The sequence below is a fragment of the Cololabis saira genome, chromosome 4 (genome assembly GCF_033807715.1).
Source record: "Cololabis saira isolate AMF1-May2022 chromosome 4, fColSai1.1, whole genome shotgun sequence".
NCBI classification, from domain to species: domain Eukaryota; kingdom Metazoa; phylum Chordata; class Actinopteri; order Beloniformes; family Belonidae; genus Cololabis; species Cololabis saira.
Genome location: NC_084590.1, coordinates 50,961,373 through 50,973,966, shown reverse-complemented (window position 1 = coordinate 50,973,966; position 12,594 = coordinate 50,961,373). Strand labels below are relative to the sequence as shown.

The 12,594-nt window shown below is 45.3% G+C and overlaps 1 protein-coding gene across 3 annotated transcripts in view; it reads left to right on the top strand.

Moving 5' to 3' along the window:
* LOC133442115 (protein NLRC3-like) overlaps positions 1–12,594 on the top strand; it is a 77,102-nt gene that overhangs the window by 35,886 nt on the left and 28,622 nt on the right. For 2 of the 3 annotated variants that reach the window (XM_061720054.1, XM_061720053.1), the window contains exons 7-9: positions 3,410–3,583; positions 8,095–8,271; positions 8,418–8,591. In XM_061720054.1, the coding sequence (XP_061576038.1) occupies positions 3,410–3,583; positions 8,095–8,271; positions 8,418–8,591 (525 nt within the window). Of the gene's footprint in view, positions 1–3,409; positions 3,584–3,797; positions 4,150–8,094; positions 8,272–8,417; positions 8,592–12,594 lie in introns of those variants that run through there. The other variant, XM_061720055.1, reaches the window with a different exon arrangement.

The window sequence follows — 12,594 nt, the reverse complement described above, 5'->3', positions numbered from 1 at the left end:
ATTTTTAAAGTTTTTGCGATATTTACCTTTCATTTTCTTTAAATTTGCATTTGATTTTGGACGCTTGTTACTAGGCAACAGGTTATCATAGAGACATTGTACAAATGTTCCCAGACGCGGCACGCTGTGGACGTCAACATATTCAAATTTCATGAAGCTGGGATTTAAGGAAATTTTATGGCAGAATCCATGCCAAATGAGACATTGTTCAAACTTTCAAATACTTGGCCTGATTGGCAGTAACGGACTGTACAAGGTCGTTATGCCAATTATTACAGTTTTTGCGATATTGACCTTTCCTTTTTTTTTTTTTTCTTTTCGACTTTGGAATGAATGCAATACAACTGTAAACACCTCAAACTGACATAGAACCACCCCGAACACAAACACTACAGCTCCAAACCAAAGCAGCAAGAGGGGACAAATGGGCAGTAGGGCATGCCCATATCAAAATTTCTTGAAATTTTCTAGTTAAGGCCCGGGCACTTGCAGTGCGAAGGCCCTATTGTATTTTCAGGAATTATTAGGGCCCGAGCTTCTTCTTCTTCTTCTTCTTCTTCTTCTTCTTCTTCTTCTTCTTCTTCTTCTTCTTCTTCTTCTTCTTCTTCTTCTTCTTCTTCTTCTTCTTCTTCTTCTTCTTCTTCTTCTTCTTCTTCTTCTTCTTCTTCTTCTTCTTCTTCTTCTTCTTCTTCTTCTTATTGTTGTTCTGACAAAAGGAAGGCCTTTTTTCCCCCTAATCGTGCCCAAAAAGTCAACAAATTGTGCACGCAAGCCAGGCCTGGCGAAAAATTTGATATTTAATGGTTTGCATTCATGGGCGTGGCAAAATGGCTCAACAGCGCCCCCTTGAAAACTTTGTGCCTCAAGCCCCACGATACGGTTTGACGTACACGCACGAAAATCGGTACACACCTGTATCATGTCGCAACTTAAAGAAAAGTCTCTTAGCGTCATGCCCGAAACCGAACAGGAAGTCGGCCATTTTGAATTAATTGTGTAATTTTGGCGCAATTTATGCCATTCCTTCTGCAGTTAATACGGTGCCCAACCGCAATGTGCCCCCAAGTGTGTTATACATCAAAATGTGCTTCTCCATCCTCCGACACCACGCATTACTTTTCTCTTTCAAAAGCGTTACCAGGGCGACGCTAGACGCCATAAGGCGCGCCCCCCTTCATCTGATTGGTCCATATTTGATAGTTCCCCAAAAGTCACCAAATTTTGCATGCAAGCCGGGCCTGGCGAAAAATTTGATATTTCATGGTTTGCATGAATGGGCGTGGCAAAATGGCTGAACAGCGCCCCCCGGAAAACTTTGTGCCTCAAGCCCCACAATACGGTTTGACGTACATGCACGAAAATCGGTACACACCTGTATCATGGCACAACTCGAAGAAAAGTCTCTTGGTGCCATGGCCGAAACCAAAGAGGAAGGCTGCTATTTTGAATTAATTGTGTAATTTTGGCGCAATTTATGCCCTTCCTTCGGCAATTAATACAGCCCTAACCGTAATGTGCACCCAGGTGTGTTATACATCAAAATATGCGTCTCCATCTTGCGACTACGCGCATTACTTTTCTGTTTCAAAAATGTTACCGTGGCGACGCTAGATGCCAAAACGCGCCCCCCCTTCATCTGATTGGTCCAAATTTGATAGTTCACCAAAAGTCACCAAATTTTGCATGCATGCCAGGCCTGGCGATAAATTTGGTATTTCATGGTTTGCATTAATGGGCGTGGCCTAACGGCTCAACAGCGCCCCCTAGAATACTTTACTCTGCCATAAATTTTGAATGGTTTGACATAGACAGTCGTGGGTGGTGTCATCGGACTCGGTATTGAGTCCTTGACCATAATTGGTGAAAATTAGCCCCGCCCCTTCTTCCGATTGGTTGTCCCTATTTTCTGCTATCACTCTTCAATGGTTTGACATAGAGAGTCGTGGGTGGTGCCATCGGATGCTGTATTGAGTCCTTGACCTTCATTGGCCTGAATTAGCCCCGCCCTTTCTTCTGATTGGTTATCCCTATTTTCTGCTATAACTTTTGAATGGTTTGACATAGAGAGTCGTGGGTGGTGTCATCGGACTCGGTATTGAGTCCTTGAGCCGCATGGACCTGAATTAGCCTCCTCTTCTGATTGGTTGTCCCTATTTTCCGCTATAACTTTTGAATGGTTGTGACATAGGAAGTCATGTGTGGTGTCATTTCTCATGTGCTTATGGGGGACGGTGGCCATTAGTGCGAGGGCCCGTTCATCGCTGCTTGCAGCTTTGATTTTTTTTTTTTTTTTTTTTATTTAATTTTTTTTTTAATTCTTTATTTAAATCTTTAAATACAATGAAAAATTAAGAACAAGAGTTACATACAAATACAGAGATTTGAACACCATATTGAAAAGAAATAAACAAAAGAATATAAAAAGGACAAGACAGTTGAATGTAAATTAAAAGGATAAATAAAAATAAAAACAACACAACGTGCGAGAGTAGGTTTCATGTAGTCAAATTGAGCGATTTACAGCTGCTGATGGTCTTTTGTGCCAATGTATTTTTTGATGACTAAATTGTCCTTATATATTGATCAAGTTCTTTTTTTAGTACAAGGAGTTCAGATTCAAAAGCACAACATATTTAACCGTTTACTTCCACATCCACGTCGGGGCACTAGTCATGTGATCAGGATCTCGTCCCTTTATGACGTGGAGGGAATTACCCAACCTGATCGATCAGGTTGAAAACGTTGCAGTTTCACATTATTCTGGCAAGACCTGAAAAAACTTTGCAACAACGAGCAAGCGAGTGATTATGTACATTCACTGAGTGAATATTAAGACAAGATAAGATAAGATAATCCTTTAGTCCCACAGAGGGGAAATTTGCAATTTATGAAAGTAAAATATGTATTTCTTGCTAGAAATGTAATCAAAACGCATTTTTATGCACAAACAAAATATGGATTTTTTTCACTAAAAAATGAGAAATGTCCGCCATGTTTTTTGGTGTCACGGCCAAAATCTCGAAAGTCACATGACTTGGACGCAAAATGAATAGTCAAAAAAATGGAACAGTTATACAATTCAAGGGCTATTATTGTAACCCCTCTATGTTTTTGCACTTTGGACCAACGTAGGCAGGGTACGTTTTTATGTGAGACTGGGTTGGGTATCTATGTTGGTGTTTTCATCTTAATCTAGTGTCAGACTTGCACCAGAAAACCTCAGGATGTTCAGTAAAGGTGAACATGTCAGAGGAACAACCAGGAACCCACATCATGGATGTAACAAAAGTGTAAAAGCTGTTTTATAAAGTCCAGATACGGTGGTGACCCACATGGACCTGATGACAAAGTTGATATTTGAAGAAACACTTCTCTGATGAGGCTTGAACATGTTTTATTTTTTGTTCAGGTTGGAGAACTGCAGGATGTCAGAGATCAGATGTTCTTCTCTGGTCTCAGCTCTGAAGTCCAACCCCTCCCATCTGAAACTTCTGGACCTGAGTGGGAACAACCTGCAGGATTCAGGAGTGAAACATCTGAGTGGATTTCTGGAGAGTCCAGACTGCAGACTGGAGACTCTGGGGTCAGACATGTTTTAGTTGTGTGTTCAGATGAATCTGATGTGAAAGTTGTGTTGACACTAACCTGCAGACATCAGGCTGATCTTCTACTGATCCACACTGACCATCTGACTGCTCTGAGTTCTTCTTCTCTGCTTTAGTCCTCCAACAGTTTGTTTCTTCTTAAACTTCCTCTTCTGAGTTATTACATAAAAACTAAACATCTGAATGTGTCAGACAGGAACAACTGAAGAACCAGAGATGCATCTGAACCTGGAATAAAACATCTGAACAAACAAGAATTAACTGGGAAATAAGAAAAAATACACTTGATCCATCAGTTGAATACTTTAGGTAATACTAGAAATTTGATATTTATCATTTGTATTCTATTCAGAAAAATATCAATTTCCCACATCAGGGGGTCCCACATCACCCGCGTTCCCTCACCGGCCTGGGCCTGGGACGGGTGGGTCGGGTTACCCGGGCCTGGCGGGGCCCGCCGTGCAGCCTGGGGTGCCTTCTGGCGGTGCTGGATCCCCCCGGGGAGGGGGAAACGGTGCGTGATTGTATGTCTGTGTCGGTGAGAATGCGGTATGGAAGGGTCCTGCCATGGAGGATTTGAGCCTCCATTGGCAGGACATCAAAAACTTAATAATTTATCAATATTATATTATACAAAGATGGTTATTATTATTATTATTATTAGTATTATTATTAGTATTATTATTAGTATTATTATTAGTATTATTATTATTATTATGTATAGTATATTATATTATTATTAGTATAGGTATCGGATAGGTGAATGGATGAATGAATGGGATGCCTGGGTCTGGGGCCTCCGTTGTCGGGCCTGCGCGGGTGTCGCCTTGTTGGGGGGTTCCCTCTCTCCGGGCCCGTCTCCGGTCCCCCCCGCTGCCTCTACGGCGGGGCGCCCCTCTGGTCTTGGAGGGCCACTTTCGTGGGGGACGGGTGCGCCTGCCCGCGTCGGCGGCCGGGGCGGCTCTGTCTCTCCGGGCGGGCTGGCCCCCTGCCGGGTGGGGGTCGCTGGCCTGAAGGGTGAGGGCCTCCTGGCCGCGTGTCCGGCCCGGACCGGGTGGCCGGGGATTGCCTGGGTCGCGGTCCGCCGCCGCGGGATCCCTGGCTGCTTCTTTCCGCGCCGTGGGGGCCCCGCCCGCGGGCCCCCTCGGCCGCCGCCGGGTGGGGGGGGGGGCCTCGCAGGCGGTGGGTTGCCTCCCTCCTACTTCTCCCCTCTGTGGGGTTGCCGGTGGCCTGGGTTCCGGGCTCTTCCTTGTCGGCCTCTGGTCTCGCGGGTGGCGGGGTTGCTCCCCCCCCTCCCCCACTATAGATACACTTCAGGTGGAGCTTTGTTTGGTTTATTACACACACACACACACACACACACACACACACACACACACACACACACACACACACACACACACACACACACATATAGTAATTTAGTCACACGCATACACACACACACACACACACACACACACACACACACACACATACACACACACACACACACACACATGCATGATCATATACATACACACACACACACATAGACATACACACTGGCTTGTTCACCTGCATGCTGGCTCTCTAGTTTTTGGGTTTAGGTAGCGGTAGCGATAGCTTAGCTCAGACTGCGATCAGATCTCAAGATTTAGGTCGATTGCTGTTCGTGTTTTGGATGGCTCCGTGCCGGTTTCGTGCTTTGTTTGTGGTTTTTTTGTTGCAGATTTCCAGTGCTTGACGTGTGTCTCCGTGTGTTCCTGCTTCCTGGATAGGCAGTGGATGTCGTCACCACCCCCCCCCACCCCCTCCCCCCCAAAAAAAAAAAAAAAAAAAAAAAAAACACTGGGTTTGTATGTGTATATTTATGTATGTGTACGCATATGTGTGCGTATATATATGTATATATTACATATAGTAATAATGCACATATATACACTTTTGGTTTCTACCGTCATGGTATCAATCAATAATATGTGTGCAGACAAGGTAAAAAAAAAAAAAAAAAAAAAAAAAAAAAATATCAATTATATCTTGATGTTAAAGGGAAAGTTCAGTTTTTTACAACCTGGACCTTATTTCTGGCATTTTCTATGGTCGTATACTCACCCAGGCAAGTTTGGTGTCATTTGGAGTCCTTCGGAAGATATTAGGAGTTTTGTGCGAGCCGCTTCTCCATATAACGGTAGCGCATGGGGGCACAGCGGGACACAGACGATGCAGCGTCTAAATAACACAAGATTGCCGCAAAACTCGTTCATTTCTTTTATGAATCACTAGATCTGCTTCTGTGCATCTACCAGGACCTGTTGTCTACATCCGGGGCTGTGTGTGTAACAAATAAATCAGTTTGTAAACAAGACCTCTGAACTCATGACGTCATCTCTGTGTGTGCACTCTGTCCTCCGTTCAGTGAGCTCTTCAGCCGTATACTCCGGCTCAAAACGGTAAGGACGTCCATCATATTCAAAGTCGTCGTCTACAACCTCACAATTTGACAAATATTCAGACATGTTTCAAATAACTAACAGTAAACTAACAGTAGAACTCCAGCTGTACACAGAGCTGTGTCTGGGATGCGCGCACAGAGATGACGTCATGAGTTCAGAGGTCTTGTTTACAAACTGATTTATTTGTTACACACACAGCCCCGGATGTAGACAACAGGTCCTGGAAGCAGATCTAGTGATTCATAAAAGAAATGAACGAGTTTCGCGGCAATCATGTGTTATTTAGACGCTGCATCGTCTGTGTCCCGCGGTGCCCCATGCGCTACCATTATATGGAGGAGTGGCTCGCACAAAACTCCTAATATCTTCCAAAGGACTCCAAATGACACCAAACTTGCATGGGTGAGTATACGACCATAAAAAATGCCAGAAATAAGGTCCAGGTTGTAAAAAACGGAACTTTCCCTTTAAGGTGTTTTAAGAAACCAACTGAATATAAAGTTGCAAGATTGATCCAGGACTACATATTGTATTCCAGATTTCATCTCCAGCTGCTTTTCTCTGTTGCTTTTTCAAATGTTTTCCACGGTTGGATTAGTTTCATGTTTGATCATTTTGGTGTAGTTTTTCTGGGACAGTTGGGAGGTTTGTTGCATGGAAGTAGAAAGAAGAAGTCCAAGATGTGTGAGAAAGGCTTTACATCTCCTCCTGAGTTGATCCTGGATGATTCCGCTGCAGGAAGACGATCCAGGATGAGGAGGTGCAGCTATGTGAAGCCAGGTTGAACTAATCCTGGTACCTGCACGTTGACGTCTGTCTTAAGCAGACCGTGAGGTCGGTCCCAGATGTCCTGATTCAGAAATGGAGGACGAGTGTTGCTGATGTTTCACTGAGTGAACAACAGCTTCTAATGGAAACGTACGAGGAGCTTAAACAGCTGATACGTTCAGAAATGTCCTCCAGAAGCTGTTGATAACTGACAGACAACAGTGGACAGACTGAATGTGTAGTCGTCCAACATATGAGCTGTAGAGCTCATTTACTGAATAACTTCTTACTGTGGCTGAAATCAGTCAAACCAACATTGGCTTCCTTTGACTACCGTTAAATTTAATTTCAACAAATACAAGTTTACCAAATATGAAACTCTGAACATGGAAAACATCACTTTCTAGGTTTTTACTATCATGTCTTAATAAGGCTGTTAAGATCATTCATCCAGGTGACAGCAAGACATAAGGTACAACAAATAATGTCTGTTTATGGTTTTCAGAATGTAAAACTAAATATAAATACACATGTGTTGAAGTAAGAAAAGTGAAATAAAGCTGCCATTATGTTTCTAATGCTCATCTATGTGGAACCTGTAAGATGATGATGATGATGATGATGATGATGATGATGAATTGTAATTTATCTGTAAATGTTGATGATGAAAATGAGGAAACAAGCACACAGAAATGATGAATAAGTATTGATGAAATGATTGATTGATCAGAGTGACAGCTGACTGATCAGACGGAGCAGCAGGATGAAGAAGTCCTGCTTGTTATTCTGGTCCAGACCAGGTTAGCTGCACACCAGAAATCTCCATGGTAACGAGTCCAGCCCTGCTTCTGTGCAAACACTAAGATTCTACCGTTTGTATTGACTGAGATATTCAAACACAACAAGTTACAATAACAAGTTTATCTGCTTGTTTAAGACTTGAAAATAGTTTTACTAAATGAAATACCAGACATCAGTTCATTGTGTTTTTGTGTCTCTGACATTCAAACAAATCCTTAATTTTCTCTTCATCCAAATGAATGAGTCGACATTTGTCCCAGAATTCCCCCTGACATGTTTGTTTGTGTGGAAACTTGAATCATTTGGCCACACAACATGAGTTTCTATGGATGGATCCACTGGTGGAGCTGCAGAGCTGCAGAGCTGAAGTCACTACGTCTTTATTGAGGCAGCAGCATGGTGTCATGATCTTTTTCACTGGTTCTGTTGGACTGTTGGAACCTGCATCCTGGTGGTTCAGCTCACATCTTTTATTCTTTATTCAGATTGGTGGACTGCAGTTTGTCAGAGATCAGCTGTTCTTCTCTGGTCTCAGCTCTGAAGTCCAACCCCTCCCATCTGAAACTTCTGGACCTGAGTGTCAACTACATCCTGCAGGATTCAGGAGTGAAACATCTGTGTGGATTTCTGGAGAGTCCAGACTGCAGACTGGAGACTCTGAGGTCAGACATGTTTTAGTTGTGTGTTCAGATGAATCTGATGTGAAAGTTGTGTTGACACTAACCTGCAGACATCAGGCTGATCTTCTACTGATCAACACTGACCACGTGACTGCTCTGGTTTCTTCTTCTCTGGTGTCTTTATTCAGATTGAAGGGCTGCAGTTTGTCAGAGATCAGCTGTTCTTATCTGGTCTCAGCTCTGAAGTCCAACCCCTCCCATCTGAAACTTCTGGACCTGAGCTGGAACAACCTGCAGGCTGCAGATGTGAAGCAGCTTTCTGATCTGGTGGACAGTCCAGACTACCAGCTGAAGACTCTCAGGTCAGTGGAGGATGGACTCGGTTCTGCTGCTTCCAGCAGTTTTCTACTAAATCCAGTTGCTATTGTTGAAGAATATTATCAAAACCAGTTCAGAAGTCTGCTGTGGTGTAGTGAGTTTATTCACTAAGCCGGCGGTGGGCATGACCAGCACAGATCGAGTCTGAAGTTAGTATGCTGACCCAGAGTGGCTCGACGACTGGACTTTTATACAGTAAATTCAGAGCACAAAAGGCAGGGAATACACAAGCCAAGTGACAGACGAAAAGCAATTCACAGTCGGATGTGATCTGTGGCCAAATGTCATTATTGGGCATTTGGCCTGACTATCACTAACTTCTAAATTACCCCTAGGGTGTTCTCGTGATTCAATTCTGTTTGAAGCAACTTCCAAGGTGTTGTCTTTGGGCTGGGTAGGAAATTGAAGCTACTTCAAAGGTGTTGAGTCCAGTTCGAAGCCCTGCAGGGGGTAGGAAGCTGGAACTTCATATGACAAAGGCGTTGAGTCCAGTTTGAAGCCCTGCAGGAGGTAGGAAGCTGGAACTTCACGTGACAATGTGTCTCAACAATTCACAATTTTTTTTTTTGTGATGTTCAATTACAGTCAATCTCAATTTTGAACAGAAAATCTGAATTTTCCTCCTCTACTGGTGGAACAGGTTGAGTTACAGTGGAGTACATAATTTTAGTAGTAGTTTGAGTGATACATATTTTGCAAGTGAACCTTAGACATGTGATCAGAAGCCAAATAACAATTAGGAGTCCAAACCACAGCAAAACAAATTCAAATATCAAGTAACCAACGTGTCCTAACTGTTCTTTAAACCAATCAAACAAACTAGTTGTGACAGGTGTATGTAACGTTTTGGTAATATCTTTACAGTGATCCGTTATTTCTTGGACGGTGGCATTGTGGTCAGGTATAAATGTACAACATTCAGCTTTAATGACAGCACAAGTTCCCCCTTGAGAGGCTAATAAATAGTCCAATGCAGAACGATTTTGTAGAGCCATCATCCTTACAGCAGTCATTTCTTGTGAGAGCATAGACATGCCTTTTGCAGTGGTGTTTGCTCAATCTTCAACTGCATGGGATAAATCTCTTATCTGCTCCAAAGCTGCCATGACTCCGTAATTTGGAACGAGGGCACCAAGAACCCCTCCTTGAACCGCCACCTTACTGTGGTGGAGGGGTTTGTGTGCCCGAGAATCCCCTCCTTGAACCGCCACCTTACTGTGGTGGAGGGGTTTGTGTGCCCGAGTGATCCTAGGAGCTATGTTGTCGGGGGCACTTACGCCCCTGGTAGGGTCTCCCATGGCAAACAGGTCCTGGGTGACGGGCCAGACTAAGAGCGGTTCACAAAGCCTATCATGAAGAGGAGACATCAGAGGACCGCTACGTCGCCCGGATCGGCGTTACCAGGGCCCCGCCCTGGAGCCAGGCCTGGGGTTGGGGCTCGTAGGCGAGCGCCTGGTGGCCGGGTCTTTGCCCGTGGGACCCGGCCGGGCTCAGCCCGAAACGGCGACGTGGGCCCGCCTTCCCGTAGGCCCACCACCCGCAGGAAGGACCATGGCAGGCCGGTGCAATGTGGGCTGGGTAGCAGTCGTGGCGGGGTGCCTCAACGACCCAATCCCTGGACCAAAACCCTCACAGTGCACACACAGCACATCGCTGGGGGGGAAGGAGCCGGAGCTTGTGCGTGAGGTTGAGAGATACCCCTGACCCTGCACCCCAACCTGGGACTTGCTGATTGGGCCGGAGCTTCGGGAGCTGCGTGCTGGCCTGCGGTCCCCACCCCTGGTCATCCCGTTGCTGCTTCCACCTGCCTGCTGTGCTGTTGCCGTCCCTGACCCACCAGTCTGGCCCTCGGCAGGAGGGTCCCCCCTTATGAGCCTGGTACTGCTCAAGGTTTCTTCCCTCCTAAAGGGGAGTTTTTCCTTGCCACTGTTTGGCTTAAGGTTTTTCTCCCACTAGGGGAGTTTTTACCTGCCATTGTTTATGTAATAACTGCTCGGGGGTCATGTTCTGGGTATGGGTCTCTGTAAAGCGTCTAGAGACGACTCTGTTGTATTAGACGCTATATAAATAAAATTGAATTGAAATTGAAAGATACCGGCTAGAGATAGTCGGGCTCACCTCCACACATAGCTTGGGCTCTGGAACCCAGCTCCTTGAAGGGGGCTGGACCCTCCACTACTCTGGAGTTGCCCAGGGTGAGAGGCGGCGGGCTGGTGTGGGCTTGGTTATAGCCCCCCAGCTCAGCCGCCATGTGTTGGAGTTCACCCCGGTGAACGAGAGGGTCACTTCCCTGCGCCTTCGGGTCGGGGAAAGGTCTCTCACTGTTGTTTGTGCCTACGGGCCGAACAGCAGTGCGGAGTACCCGGCCTTCTTGGAGTCCCTGGGAGGGGTACTTGATAGTGCTCCAACTGGGGACTCCATCGTTCTGTTGGGGGAATTCAACGCTCACGTGGGCAATGACAGTGATACCTGGAGAGGCGTGATTGGGAGGAACGGCCTCCCCGATCTGAACCCGAGTGGTGTTTTGTTGTTGGACTTCTGTGCTAGTCACAGTTTGTCCATAACGAACACCATGTTCAAGCATAAGGGTGTCCATCAGTGCACGTGGCACCAGGACACCCTAGGCCGGAGGTCAATGATCGACTTTGTTGTCGTTTCATCTGACCTTTGGCTGCATGTCTTGGACACTCGGGTGAAGAGAGGGGCTGAGCTGTCAACTGATCACCACCTGGTGGTGAGTTGGATGCGCTGGCGGAGGAGGAGGTTGGACAGACCGGGCAGACCCAAACGGATTGTGAGGGTCTGTTGGGAACGTCTGGCCGAGCCCTCTGTCAGGGACATCTTCAACTCCCACCTCCGGGAGAGCTTCTCTCAGATCCCGGGGGAGGCGGGGGACATCGAGTCCGAGTGGACCATGTTCTCTGCCTCCATTGTCGACGCGGCGGCTCGGAGTTGTGGTCGCAAGGTCTCCGGTGCCTGTCGTGGCGGCAATCCTAGAACCCGGTGTTGGACACCGGAAGTACAGGATGCCGTCAGACTGAAGAAGGAGTCCTACCGGGCCATGTTGGCCTGTGGGACTCCTGACGCAGTAGATGGGTACCGGCAGGCAAAGCGAGCCGCGGCTCGGGCGGTCCTGGAGGCAAGTTAGTTATTTTAACCATATTTAATACTAACTAATTTACAAATAAAACTAACAAATAAAACTATCGGTACCGTAATTATCGTACATGTATTTAATAGGACCAGTCAACTCTTTCTCTGACTCTCTAATAAAAAAAAACTTCCCAAAAACTTCCCATTTTTCTTTCTGTAAGATCCCTTCAAAAAACATCAATTAAACTTACTTTTACCCACAAATCCCTTGCTAATTCTTCCAATCATCAGTCTACTTGAGCATACAAATCATTCCTGTTGATATAAGGAGAGCGCGTCAGATCCTTACTGGAATGAAATATACCTCCAAGTATTTGGGAAAGCAAATCACCCCCACTTATAAAAAAAATAGTTCCTCTACATATATGCCTATTTCCTATAAAATTCTCAGTGTTCCAAACACTTCTTATGGACCTCAAGTCCTGCATATGCTATAAGTCCCACCGGACTATTCTCTTGGTACCCAGACCAACCATGGCACTCTGGCCATTTCTCTCTTTAATGTTACCTGATATATTAAACCTTTTTTAGAAGAGCAAGTTAAATTCTAAGGCAGGAGAGCCAAAGCATTCTCACAACACAATCAAATTCAAGTCTTATGAAATTGCCATAATTCCTAAAACATCTCTACAATAACCTTCTCAATAACTCAGTCTTCCAAACACTTCTTATGGACCTCAAGTCCTGCATAGATAGATAGATAGATAGATAAAGCTTTATTTATGTGTCACCCCCCAGCGTACAATATCATTATACATTAATAAAATTGGCAATAATAAAAAGTTGAGGGCCACTCACTAAGAGTTGTGAGACACAATACATATTCATATCGAT